Source organism: Daphnia pulicaria, chromosome 12 (assembly GCF_021234035.1).
Source record: "Daphnia pulicaria isolate SC F1-1A chromosome 12, SC_F0-13Bv2, whole genome shotgun sequence".
Taxonomy (NCBI): Eukaryota; Metazoa; Arthropoda; class Branchiopoda; order Diplostraca; family Daphniidae; genus Daphnia; species Daphnia pulicaria.
Genome location: NC_060924.1, coordinates 3,217,434 through 3,230,854, shown reverse-complemented (window position 1 = coordinate 3,230,854; position 13,421 = coordinate 3,217,434). Strand labels below are relative to the sequence as shown.

Here is a 13,421-nt window from a genome sequence, read left to right as displayed (position 1 = left end):
ATCCGAAATATTTTGTCTTTTTTCGGTAAACTGAAGAGGATTGCTGTCGGGTTTTTTTCCAGTCTCGGGGCGGGTAAACGACCTTTGGCTTTAACCTACATTTACCCTACGGAGGGCCCCATTTCCGTATTTAAAAGATTTCTTAAAAAAAAAAAAAAAACGGAAGATTTAAAAAAAGGGATTGTTTTGTTTTGCGGAAAATGTGTCGTTGACTCCGGGGACCGATTCACCAATAAAATACGTCAAGTTTTAACAAAAAAGGGCCTTTCAACCACAAGTTGATAAGCGACTCAATTTGTGGTGCGGAACGACACATCCTCTTGTACACATCTCCACCTGTGGTTCATCCTGTTTTTTTGTTTCCACCTTGAAAGTGTGCTGAACCAAAACGTTTAAGAAAAAAATTGGTGGAAAACTTTCCCATGAACGACATCGACTATCCGACCGAACGAAAAAAAAAAACCGGAAATATAATTCACGCACGAGTGCAAGTGTGAAAAGACCACAAAGAAAATGGAATTATTAGATAACAGGAGAAGAATTTAAAAAAGTAAAAATGCTCAGGTTCATTACCTTTGACTCAGGCGGTCGAAAAGGCCAGTCCAAATAGCGACACTGGCTGGAACTAGATAGATGACCGCTATCACCACTAGGCAGGCTGATTTCATTTTATGTCAATGTTTTTTAGTTTTTTTCTAGTATGTTTTTGGTTTGGGAAACGAGAAAATAAAAAAATAAAACAATTGATCGTACACTGACGATAACAAAAGAATTGAGTTGGCTTAGAGACAAGAGCGCACCGTCTACACTGTCGACCAGTTGAACAGTCAATGACGGGTACACTAGAACTTTCCTGGGCTTTAAATAGGTGACGGGAGAGAGGCTCGAAAAACCCCCTCCACCTTTTTCTTTCTTTCCTCCCCATCATCAAACTGCTGCTGCTGTTCATCCCGCAGGGGCCTCTGAGAGAGGGATCAATGCTCACGAACGCATGTGTCAATCCTCTTCGCATCCGATTCCACGTTGTTGCGGCTGCAAACGAAAATGAACGAAAATAAGTGCAGGAGAGAAAAAAAAAAAAACGAGAGAGAAATAAAAAGATGCGGTCTAACGTGAAGAGATTAACCGTATGCGTGCGTACCCATCACGGAAATATTACCCATGACTGGAGTTGAACGCATAAATTGAATTTCTCTCGGTCTGCCAGTTATTGTCATCCGCGTTTGAAACACAAGAGAAGAAGAAAAAACGAAACCGCTGAGAGCGGAGAGAACGCGGGGCGAGTTGGTTGGACCGAGGTTCATGACCTTGACAAAACAACAATACCGTTATAGTGTTATTTATTTTATCCCTCTTATTCTTTTCTCTTTCTCCAGGTCTTTCTCTCTCTCTTACCTTTCTATTCGGTAGTCCGAGACTCATCCAACACCTTTTCCGTGACTTCAATGGCTATCAAAATTTATTTAGCTTTTATTATTATACCTTTTTCGTCTTCTTTGTAATAATGCGCACGATGAAGGGAGGAAGAAAGGAGTTGACGTCACGATGACCGAACCCCACGTTCAAGGGCAATCGGAGGACGTGTAGACATTTTATTTTTTAATAAAATAAAACCTCCAAGCTCAGCAAACGTCAAAAATCATCCAGGGCTTGGCTTGGCCTCGTATTGAATGATGAGCCGGGCGATGGGAAATCCCGAAAATTTTTGATCAGATCAGTTTCGCTTCTTCATTTTTATCACGGTCGACTTTACTTCCTCATTCGAATGGGGGGGGGGGGGGGTTGTCACGTTTCTGAGTGATGAACTGCCTTGATTTAATCGAGCTTCTACTTGCGCTGCAAATAATAAAGGATATTAATAACTCACATCCGAAAAGCGAAATGGTAGGAGGGAATTAAATTAACGGTAACCCCGCCGCCCATTCACATCGCCAGCCAAAAGAAGCTAGAACGTTCCATCAGATTTGGACGCGCTAAGTACAACCTGCAGCTGGCTTTGGATGGAGTATACCTAAGTCGGTGCGGGTAAATAAATATCGAAGAGGAGAAAGAAAGAAAAAAAGAAGAACGGTCATGTTTGCACCACCCCAAAAAAAGAAAAAAAATGTGCGGTGACTTCCTGGATTGGGTAATCGTTGGGTGACTGGTTATTCCGTTCTTGGCAACCCTGGCATGAGTCAATGTGGCACAGCACAGCAGTGTTCGGCGAAAAGGTGGGGGGCAACAACAGAACGAGCAATTAACATCGGATGGGAAACAAGTAAATTTAAGAAAAAAAAAAACCTTTGAGCCGTTGAAGAACGCGTGAAAAGAGCCCGAATGCGTTTCGTCGTTCCTCCTATCGCGTTTTAATCTCTTCGCAGAAGAGCTGTTGCACGCACGGAAAATGGGGGCGCCGATCCGCCAACCAACAACAGAAACGTCTCGTGTTTCAGCAGCGCGTGACTGTAAATAATAATTTTAAAAAATATAAAAAATAAATACTGTTTAATTCAAATCAACAGGAGGACTAGATCTATTTTCCCACTTACCACGGTAAACGTATAAATTGGCCGGTGATGAATCACGATGAATCAGCCATTTCACGTCATCGAGGATTATTTTAAACTGCAGAACCCTATCAAATGAGCTTGCCTTGGAGAGTTTTGTGCGATATTCAAAAACTAAAACTGCGCATTTGAAACAATATCCTGAATTGCTGAAACTGCAGAATTGATATCCTCCGCTGCTCAAATGTCTTGGGTTTTTCCTAGACGAATCAAAACGAGGTTCTTCACATTGGTCAATAGAATATTAAGATTATCCGGTTGGTTTCATGTTTTGGCTCTGCTCGCGAAAATACGGGCACACTAATATAACATTGCTCGACATTTCGCAACGGATGATGCCCGCAGCAGCAGCTAGAAGGAAACAGCCAAAATAATAATAAGGAAACGTGTTTTGAATAATGCGCGAACCGGATGAACTAATTTAAATTCTGTGAAAACAAGCCGGGGAACCTCGCAAGAAGGAAACATTGATCATATCCAATTCCCAAGGACTTTCTTTCTAGAAGTTCGACTTGCCCAATAGTATATATAACAACCGTGTCTTTCACGACATCTATGTGTAACCGAAAAAGTATTTATTATCTTGTTTTCAGGTGGGAGGGGTTTCAAATTTAGGGACCGAAATTTAAGAAGTTAAAAAACTCAAGTACTTATGAAGATACTCTGATTCTAATTCAAGACCAGTATCCAAATGATCTTCTTCCGTTCTCGGAATGTCTTTGGCGAGACGTTTGTAAGCTGCTTTTTCTTTCTTCGTCTCTTCTTTACGTTTTTTGGAAGCTTCCACCTTCTCGAAATCTCTCGACGTCCCTAAAAATAGATTGAGAAATTAATTTGGACCATTCAAAACAACCGAAATTATGCTAATACCTGCGACGGGTTGATCGTCTGGTCGGCCAAGATTCGATGCCAGTTCCTCCACTGCGCGTTCCACATCTCCGTTATGCTTTTCAAGCATTTCTTTGGCTTTCTCAACTGAAAACCCCATCGATATTACCTGAGAAAAAATTTGTTAATGCAAAACGATACACGAACTTTGTTAAAAATCTTACCTGAGCGAGGGATTCTTCACTAAAATATCCTCTAGAAGCATCGTCCGTCCCGAAGGAGTCAAAATCATTTTGTAAAAATTCCAATGTCCTATTGATGTCGTTATTCGTTTGTTTCAATCCTTCAGCAGCCCGTGATCGCTCGAATCCCATTTGGACAATAGTGTTGAGGTAACCAAGATTGACCCACTGGTTGTTGGCCGTCTTTCCCAATTTCCTGCGCTCTCGATCGCGTTCTTCTTCTTCCTCTTCTTTGTTCAAGCGCTCCTCTCTCTCGGCTTCGCGCCGCTGCAAATACACGCAAGCCGCATTCAAATCACCCCTACAGGCGCGCAAACTAAGTCGTGCATCAGACAAAGTGAAGCCTATGTAAACACAAAATGCTAATAAAACATTTGACACATCGATGAGCTGCAAATGATTAGTCACCTAGGCCAATTAACTGAGTCAAATCGCCATCGTTGATGGTGAGTTTCTGGATCTCTTCCTTGGCTTGATTCAAAAGTTTGATCGACTCCAGCGTTTTCCCTTGATGGAATGCCACTACTCCCTGGAGTAAGTGGAGCCGTAAAAATAACACAGCTTCGTTGCCTGATAAATAAAAAGGAATGTATGAGGAATTAACTCGAAAAAAGCAGAAAGAAATAGCTATGGGAAAAACCTGTAGATCCTTTCAGGGTTAGGAGACGTTCCATCTGTGCTCCATAGGTTTTGTAGAGGGACTGCTCGCATTGGTTCAAGCGGACAACAGCATCGGGGATATCGGCTGCATTTCCGAGTAATAGATAACACCAAGCAATGTCCAAGTTTAGTAGGGCAGCGTTGTCTACTGCTCTAAGTAATTCCGATCTACAAGCACTGTAATTTTGTCTTCGTTGAAAAACTGGAAAGAATGGCAAATTATTTATATATGTTTACTTGAATTTTGAATCGGCCTCGTGAAATAGCATCAAAGCAAGTGACACTTGATTCCGTTTAAGAGCAGAACGGCCTTTTTCATGCAGGGCCATGGCTATAGCCAAGGATTTCTTTTCTTCAAATGGCAGGGCAATAATGTTTCCCGATTGATCAGCTATTCTGAGATAGTTTTCATCCTCCTGACTTGCCAACAGGTCAGCATCAGCTTTGATCATTTCAACTTCTTGGAATATTCTTTCTTCCATCTAGAGGAGAAATTATTTTACCATTAAAGTCATACACAATATAAAATTAGTACCTACTTTCTGGGATGCTGGATCACATGAAAGGATAATGGCAAGAATCTGGGAGTTATTGGTGACTTTTTGAGCTTGCAAACTTTTAGAATCATCCAGAATCAATCCACTGCAAATTAGTTTTAGTCTGTGACCACAAATTAATATAATTTGGAAAAAAAGTCAGGAAATTAAATTTTAAAAAAATATTAAAATCATTCGTACCTAGTTGTAGATGGATGGTTCATTTCAGATATCATTCTTCTTTTTAAAGATTCTCCAGATTCATTCAAGGATATGACAATGTTATTCTGTGTGCCAGAACCTCCAACAATCTTTGTCCGTAATGTGGCCATCCCTGTTTGTTGGAACTGATTCCTGGATGCAAGTTTCTCAAGAGCATGGGACTGCAGAGTAGTTAACATGACGAGAATGGCATTACATGGTATAGCGAGCATATCAGAAAGATTCATTGCCAATTCCTGTAACATGAAATCTGATTTTTAGAATTTCAACTCAATGACTATCAAAAATGTTTTTACCTGCAAGTTCTCTACATTGGTCTTATTATCTACGAAATATGGTGAAATCCATAACTTCACGCCATCCTCTTGAAGTTTTTGTCTAATTCGAGCTAAATAGTGTTCTTTGTTGAAATCCATGATCAACGTTTTCTTGTTTTTCGATAACGATATTCTGACGATAGTCGTCTGCTGCAAGGCGCGAAATATTTCAAAGTTTTTGTTTTGATCAATCAGAGCCATCTATTAGATATCTCTGATTTACTTCAGTAATGCACCTGCACTGCATCTCCTGTGGTTCAAAATTCAAATTTTAATTTTTTCGATGAAAGTAACGTAAAAGGTAACTTCGCTATTAAGAAATAACTTTATAAAATCCGTTTTTTATTGTCGCGTCTACATTTTTACAGCTAAAAAGTAAAAACTTCAAATTTGGTGTGTGTATTCAGTAACTATTAACTACTTGTATACTGTACAAAGCCAAATTTTCGTAAAGAAATGCCCTTCATGAATTGGAATCGATTGAATTTTCTCCTATTCCCCCTTACATTATCAAAATAAAATTTTCGGGTTGACGATTATTCTGCGCATTTGGGAGTGCAAAACTTTCAAAACCTTAAAGGGATGCCGCATTTTCTTCCTCCAACATGAAACCCATGAAATGGGTGTTGTGGTCACTGTCTTCATGCAAATAAAAATCCGAGGTATTGCCACTATGATCCATCGTCATCCAGACTTGATCGCCTTTTTTCAAGTTCAGCGTCGCCTGGAGGGTCAACGGACTCATTTGACTAATGATGCTTTTTCCCTCGTCAACCCGACTTATCCCGATTAAACCTCCGTTCAAATAAAGATAAGAACTGAAATAAGAAGGCGATGAAGATGAAATACGCGCCAGTCCCGTGAATGAGAAAAAATAAATTCCCGGTCGTGGTGCCATGAATTTCCCCGATGTTAAATTCATGGCATTGCCCTCGTTCACCCGCGCAAAATCGAACGGAATTGGAGTTGATTCTGAGTGAAATGAAGAATTTCTCTGGACGTAGAAATGGACGGGCGCTGATTTGACGTCGGCGTATCCAATCCATTTTTGCTTGTCTGAACATAAAAAGATTAGATCAATAACGAGTACAATTAAAATATGTCTTACGATTTTGATTATCTTACCATTTTTATTCGAATTAAAGTTGCAGTAAATCATGTCCATCTTCTTCGATCCTCTGACAAAAAAGAATCCGCTCAGTTTGTGTCCCATTCGCTCCAGATCTGCACACGAAGTTGGCATTTTACCAATGTCAATTATTTCACTCGTTCGGGCTGTTGAAAGAAATTATTTTATTTTTCTCACAGAAACAAAATTTTTTATTGATAATTTTACCATTAAATTTGGTCGCCAAATCCGCAACGGCGAACTTGGTGCTGTTCAATTCCGTTCTCGTTGAGGCCAAAGTTGTTTTTGTAGTTTCCAAATAATTTGAGGTTGCTGAAACATTTCATTAGATTGAAATGTAATCAATTTCGGATAAATCATATATTAATATACCTTTCAGATCTTTTTTTATACTTTCTTCAGCGTCTTTTAGTTCTTTACCTAATCGGAGTGAATTTGCTAATCAGTCGAAGAAAACAAAAGTTAATTTTAATAATTTTTTAAAACTTAATTATTGATTACGCCGACAACTCACGAATTACTTTTGAGTTCAGTTGACACATTTCTGGCCATGATTTTCGTTTCTTCCAATTGTTTTTCAGTCGCTAAATGTATTGAAAAGTATTATACGTATATCTAATTTTTTTAAATAACAATAAAATACCCCTTAATTTTGCGGATAACCCATCGAGGCTTTTGCTTAAATCAGTCCGCGTATTCGATAACTCCTGCTTAGTCCCTGGTATTTGATAAAAACAGAAGTAAATGTAATTTTGTTATGCATAAAAAGGTTGTAACTACTTACAAAAAGTATTTGTATGTTTTATTACATTATTTTATAACATGTTTTTGAATTAAAAAATATTTGAGATATGCTGTACAAGTGTACAAGCAAATTATTTTATTTTTATTCTAAGTAAATTTTGATTAAATATTTAAAGGAATATTCGATTAACCTTTAAGTTCAGTTAACAAATTTCCGGTCCTGAATTTGATTTCTGCCAATTCTTTTTCAGTCACTAAATTTATTGAAAGAGTTTTTCATTTGGATTTTTTCTAATTTTTAGTAAAAACAATCGAAAACAAAAAATACTGTTCAATTTTGTCCTCGTGTTTTCCAACTCCTGTTTAGTCCCTGTAATATCACACATGCTGTCTCAGTTTTCGCCTATTCTTAAATTATTCAAAATACCTTCTAATTTATTAGTCAAATCACTTTTCACATTTCTCAGTTCGGTATTCGTTTTGACCAAGTTGTTCACGGTTGTGTTTAAGAGCTCAGTAGTAACTGCATTCAATTATTGTTTATGAATTAATCAAATATTTCTTCTTTCTTTTTAACTGTTGCAAACCTTTGAATTCCTCTTTCAGATTGTTCCACTCATTGGCTATAATTAATCCTGCGTGTTCCATCATTTTGAATGACGCCGACAGTTCAGCGGTCGTGAAACGGACACGGACGTGACGATTCATAAACGATTGAGAGTCGCGAAATTTTTCCAAATTGATTCTGCTAAGTTGTACGGGTTTGGGTATGAATTTCTCTTCGTCCCATTGGACATGATTTCTACTTTCTTGTAATAACTTCCTCGCGTCTTCTTTCAAAATTTCGAACTGATTGGAACTATTGGAGTTGTTTGCCATTTCTCCTGAAATGACTGAACTGATTCTGTCCACGTCAGCCCAACTGTTTGAGTCGTAATTGTGATTAATTCTTTCTTTGTAACTCACATTTCTATTTTTTTCATCCGAATGATTCTTTGCAAGTATCCATTTCTGCTGATTGCGGCGAAAAAGTATTTCTTGATCCTCCTCTCGTATTTTCTCTTTAATAAAGTTTTTGATTATTGATTGCTTCTCCGCTTTTTGAAACATATTCGCCAATTTCTTTTGAGTTTCCTTGTCCATTTTGTTGAGAATTTCATTCAAAGTTTTCGTCGTCCTGTCCGGCCGGTAATTGTCGTCATTCCAGAAAACAGAGTCCCACATTTTGTCGCTTTGTTCGCTTGTGGTCGTCATGGACATGACTAGTAAGTCCTTTAAAAAAGAATAGATTGTAATTTCAGCGTCCGGAGACCCAACCTCGAAGTCATCAAATGTGTCCATTCGAATTTTGGTGGTCATTTCCTTTAGCATTTTCTTCTCGTCCTTAGCAGTAAGAAAAATTTCTTTTTTGTCTCCAAATTTTTGTAAAAGAGTCGAGACAGTTTGGCCGGAAGTGACACTGTCGATGCTCATGGTCGCCTGTTTGGTTTGCGACGTCTGCGATGACAAACTGTACAGGAGTTTGAAATGGTCAAATTGTTGGGGAACGGATCGCATTTCATTCGCCAATTCGTCGCAGACTTTCTGATCATAACACGACATAGAAAGCCAAAGGGTTTTGCTTTTGTCATAATTCTTCCATACTGGAGATGGAAAATAATCTTCCATGGGTATGTCGCTAATAAGAATAACCCTCTCCAAGGGAATGACTCTTACATTATCGGGTTGTATTTCTTGACTGACGATTTTTTCTTTAAATGTTCGACCACTATATTTTGGACTTTGTCGTTCCACATTTCAATGCGGAATCTCATCTCTGGCTGTTTCGTTACGTTGTTGTAAATACTTATTGCACTTGTGTGGTCCAGTAGAACAAGAGGGGCGTAAAAATACTTTTTTTCGCTGGCAGTCGTCGTTGTCCTGTGATTATTAACGTGTTCGTAAATTTCAATCAGGAAGTTTCCATACTCCACAGAACTCAACGTATCTGGTGAGATTTTGATTAGTTTTGCCCAAGAAGAATTAGCGCCGAGGTAGTCTGATTGGCAACTAAAGCAAACGACCAAAAGAATTGTGAGGATGCTTTTTATTAAAACTTTAGCCATTTTCAGTCAAAACTTATCTTCTGAGTGAATTTTTTAAATAATCGCAATTGAAAAATTATAATTTTTGAAATTAATTCACATAAAAATGAAATTTAGGTCTTTTTTATCTTGATAAAAAGCACAGATAGAATTGTGACGATATTCGCTATAGAACTGAATGATTTTATTGACACTACTGTTGACGTATAAGTTCGAAACTGAAAAGAAACTCATTTTATTTAGAAATATTAAGGCAGTCTCATTTTAATTGGGTTTTTCCATTTCCGCGAATAAAGTCCAGTGTTGACGATAAAACAGGGATGTCATCTGATATTCCCGCCAAGGTTTTATTAACATAAAAACTTTGTGCATAAAACAAATTCTTGATTCTTTTAAACACGATACGCCAAGCAAATAGAAGAAAACCCACTGGCAGATAAGAGAAATCTCGAATGCCACACATTTCAAGCTAAAAGCAGTTTGGTACTGAACGATCTTATTTCTTATTACAATTGATATACGATTACAACTTAATACACCCACTGACTCGCACCCAACACCACGCTGCATTTTCGATTGCAGTTTGTTATTGTAGCCTATCTAAGAAATGGCTCACAGCATTTACACTCTCCCTTCCGCAGTCTGTTATTAGAGATGGCTAATAAATGGAAGTTTTCGTTTAAACAATGATTTTGCTATGCTAAAAATCCTCGTGTAAACATAAGCTTCGATAAACGTGTTTAAGCGGCATCCAACGTGTAGCTACACGTTTTAGCTACACATTCTTAGGTGTTTCCTAACCTTATGTAAGAACTACTAACCTTGTGTTACGCGAACTATTTACTACCTGGGACTGCATTGCTGGACAGAATATGGGGCATTCAGGACATTCAGGGACATTCCATGACCAGTTTAAAAAAAAAAAAAAAAAACGTGATTATTAGTTAGAAAAAAAAAAAAAAAAAAATAGTTAGAAATCCTTAGTTAATAACAGAAACTCCCACGGGAAATTTCTCCGCTAGAAGGTATAAGCCAATAATACCCAAAGACGGCAATCCAAATATTCAAAATATGCACGCATATGCCATGATGTTCATGCATACATTATTTAAATCAAATGTGAGGCGGACAGAGAAAATCAACTCGTCCTTTCAGTATTCAGTAGGAATAACAAATAGTATTACCGATTTCTAGGGTAGGATACATTCCACATATGCTGTCACTCTAACGCGAAGGAGGAAGAGCAAGAACATTTGACACATATTAGTCTACAGCTTGCATACGCCCAAAAGTAGGAACTATAGAAATATAATTTCATTAAAAATTTTAGGATTGAACGCACCAAAGATGCCTAAATTAAAGTCAACTTCATAATGATGACGTAGGCCTACTGAGATTTTTCAGTTCACGGCGAAGTAACTTTCCAGTGTTGGTCTTGGGAATCGAGTCGAGGAAGACTACGCCACCCTTCAACTTTTTGTGAGGAGCCACTTTGACGTCCACGAATTCGGCGATATCTTCTTTAGACACCACGACTCCCTTCTTCTTGACCACGTAAGCGCGTGGAAGTTCACCAGCGATCTCATCTGGTACACCGATAACTGCGACATCCGAAACACCAGAATGGCGTCGTATAACATCTTCCAGTTCTGAAGGAGACACCTGGATAATTGGACGGATACAAAAATGAAATTTGTTATACTGTCAGAAAAAAGCCGTCAAATGTAAACAAACCTGAAGCCCCTTCACTTTGATCAGCTCTTTCAACCGGTCGACGACGAAAAACTGATTTTCTTCATCGTAATAAACAATGTCTCCGGTGTGAAGCCATCCATCGCTGTCGACAGTTTCTCTGGTGGCCTTTTCGTTGCTGTGGTAACCTTTCATCATTTGCGGGCCCCGCACACACATCTCGCCTTGTTGGCCAGGTCCCAAGGATTCGCCGGTCTCAACGTCCACAACTTTGACTTGGGTCCGAGACAGCGGCTCTCCAAACGAACCGATTTTGTTGTTCACTATTGGGCTCAAATGAGTCACTGAAGATGTTTCAGTCATCCCGTAACCTGGAAATCAAAACACACAGTAACAACACAGCAAACAGAGATATATGAAGTGTAATCGACTAATTTCGTATACCTTCTTGCATCAATAAATCGGGCTTGCCCAAACGCTCGATTAGCATGTTGGCAACCGCCGGTCCCAGTGGTGCAGCGCCGATAATGATGGTATGCAATCGGCGAAAGGAATCCAATTTCAAATCAGGACGAACTGAGAGGTACGAAACCAACGGAGGAACGAGTTGCAACATCGTAGGCTGTAAGTAGAATCGATAAAAGTTTATAAATGTAAAAGCTAAAAATCGTCACCACTAAATTTATAGTTGTATTTACTCGATGTTGGTGAACATTTTCCAGGAAAGATTCGCTTTCAAAACGAGGTAGAGTCACCAACTTGGCGCCATGATCTAAGCCGGTCAGCATCACGCTCACCATCCCATATATGTGGAAAAACGGGAGCACACAAACGAAGACCTCTTGCAAATCTGACGCATCACCTGAAGAAATATTCGAGCGAAAATTTTACAAAAATGTGACCAAGGAAATTTGTCGAAGATCTTTACAGTTTGTTGCTGGACAAGAAGATACTTTCATCGTTCCTGGATGCTCGATTTGTTGAATGTTGGCGGTAACATTTGAATTCGTAAGCAAAACGCCCTTGGGAAGACCTGTTGTTCCGCTGTTTAAAAATATCAAAATAGTTTAATGACTGGTGTTTTATGGAAATTATTTTAAAAAAATACCTTGAATAGGGTAACACAAATGTGTCCATCGAAGGATCAATCTGTCAGAGGAAATTTACCTTTGTTAGCTCCAAAGTACATAAACTGTCTTTTATAAACCTTTATGTTCTCGTCGAAAAGGTCACCGGAATCCTGCAACATTTCCCAAATGGAAGTGAAACCTTCTTCAGGATTTCCCAGGACAATAAGACGACGTAATTCCGGGCACAGTTGAGCCACTTGGCGGAGTGTTCCCGTCAATTGCGGAATGGTCACGACGACGGTGGTATTTGAATTTTTCAATTGGCGCGCAACTTCTTCGACGGTGTAAGTAGGATTCACGGTGGTAACTGGCATTCCAATGCCAGCCGCTCCGAGTAAAACAATTGGAAATTCCGGAAGATTCGGAAGAATCATTCCGAATACTTCACCTTTCTTAAAACCCATCCGAACTAGAGCACTGCCGAAACGGCGGACCAATTCACGTACCTTGTCATAAGAGTACTTCCGTCCTGTGAGCCCACATTCCTGCAACAATTAATTAGCTTAAATATTAACACAGTCAAAAGTGATAACCTTACTAACCGGTGGGGGGCATTTAGAATTAGAAACACTCAACTTCGCTTCGAAGGATTGGGGTACATGGATGGCCTTACCAAAGCTGTAAGATTGGGCCATAAAGAAGCTCGTTCGAAGAATCGCTGCACCACCGTTTGATTGTGGAGGTAACAATCTGCGTGGCGGGAGTAAACGATGTGCTTTTCTATCTTTTTCAACGACGATGGAGCAGTAATGACGCTAGTAGTCACCAAAGACTTTGATTGGTGCTGAACTTGATTCAATTTCGACAGGTGCTTAGTAGGTCCGGTTGTGAGACGAAAGGAATAAACCAACGCATTCAAACCGACTTTAAAAGGTTTAAGAAGAGGCGATCGGAAACCCATCATCTCCCGATTTAGCTAACAAGTTTTGATAAGTAGAGCGTGAATATTAAAATTTAGTCTGTCAATTTTGAAAGTAATAAAATTTACCTGTGGTCGATTCCAGTAGTTCAAAAAGCAGCTGAATCCTGGCAACTGTTGTTTGTTCAGCTCTCTGTCAAAGACAATGTTTGCAATCCTGTCAGAACTTGGAAATTAGACTCGTCCTTGAGTTGCATGGACGCTTAGGGCTTTGGTGCAGGGTGTTTGAACTAAGATTGATAGCAATTTTCGAAGAAACAACTCCAAGAACAACAGACAAACGTGCTGGAGTCGTAGATTTCTGTCCCACTGCGAAAGGAGGTAAATGTTAGTAAACGTGCTGTCTTCGTTGGTGACCTGCGAAGTCCC

At 39.1% G+C, this 13,421-nt stretch overlaps 2 protein-coding genes and 1 pseudogene across 6 annotated transcripts; all 3 read right to left on the bottom strand.

Moving 5' to 3' along the window:
- Positions 1-800: 800 nt before the first annotated feature.
- Positions 801-5,566, bottom strand: LOC124316100 (NEDD8 ultimate buster 1-like). 5 transcript variants are annotated; one of them, XM_046781836.1, is made up of 14 exons: positions 5,334-5,566; positions 5,017-5,273; positions 4,819-4,939; positions 4,517-4,761; positions 4,260-4,456; positions 4,028-4,189; positions 3,602-3,963; positions 3,420-3,546; positions 2,532-3,359; positions 2,284-2,445; positions 1,912-2,167; positions 1,396-1,836; positions 1,160-1,307; positions 801-1,032 (listed from the first exon to the last, which is right to left on the bottom strand). In XM_046781836.1, exons 1-9 carry the CDS (start codon positions 5,553-5,555, stop codon positions 3,175-3,177), a joined length of 1,878 nt encoding a protein of 625 aa, XP_046637792.1. In that variant the 5' UTR covers positions 5,556-5,566; the 3' UTR covers positions 801-1,032; positions 1,160-1,307; positions 1,396-1,836; positions 1,912-2,167; positions 2,284-2,445; positions 2,532-3,174. The 5 variants fall into 5 exon arrangements, with proteins under 5 accessions (XP_046637792.1, XP_046637791.1, XP_046637793.1 ...); XM_046781835.1 differs by having other exon boundaries at positions 1,113-1,307; positions 1,396-2,167; XM_046781837.1 differs by having other exon boundaries at positions 1,142-1,307; positions 1,396-2,167.
- Positions 5,567-5,928: 362 nt separating this feature from the next.
- Positions 5,929-9,332, bottom strand: LOC124316768 (annotated as a pseudogene).
- Positions 9,333-10,586: 1,254 nt separating this feature from the next.
- On the bottom strand, positions 10,587-13,411 carry LOC124316210 (4-coumarate--CoA ligase-like). The gene is made up of 8 exons (XM_046782018.1): positions 12,747-13,411; positions 12,211-12,618; positions 12,112-12,152; positions 11,932-12,047; positions 11,702-11,865; positions 11,448-11,625; positions 11,046-11,374; positions 10,587-10,973 (listed from the first exon to the last, which is right to left on the bottom strand). Exons 1-8 carry the CDS (start codon positions 13,035-13,037, stop codon positions 10,680-10,682), a joined length of 1,821 nt encoding a protein of 606 aa, XP_046637974.1. The 5' UTR covers positions 13,038-13,411; the 3' UTR covers positions 10,587-10,679.
- Between the last annotated feature and the right edge of the window lie 10 nt (positions 13,412-13,421).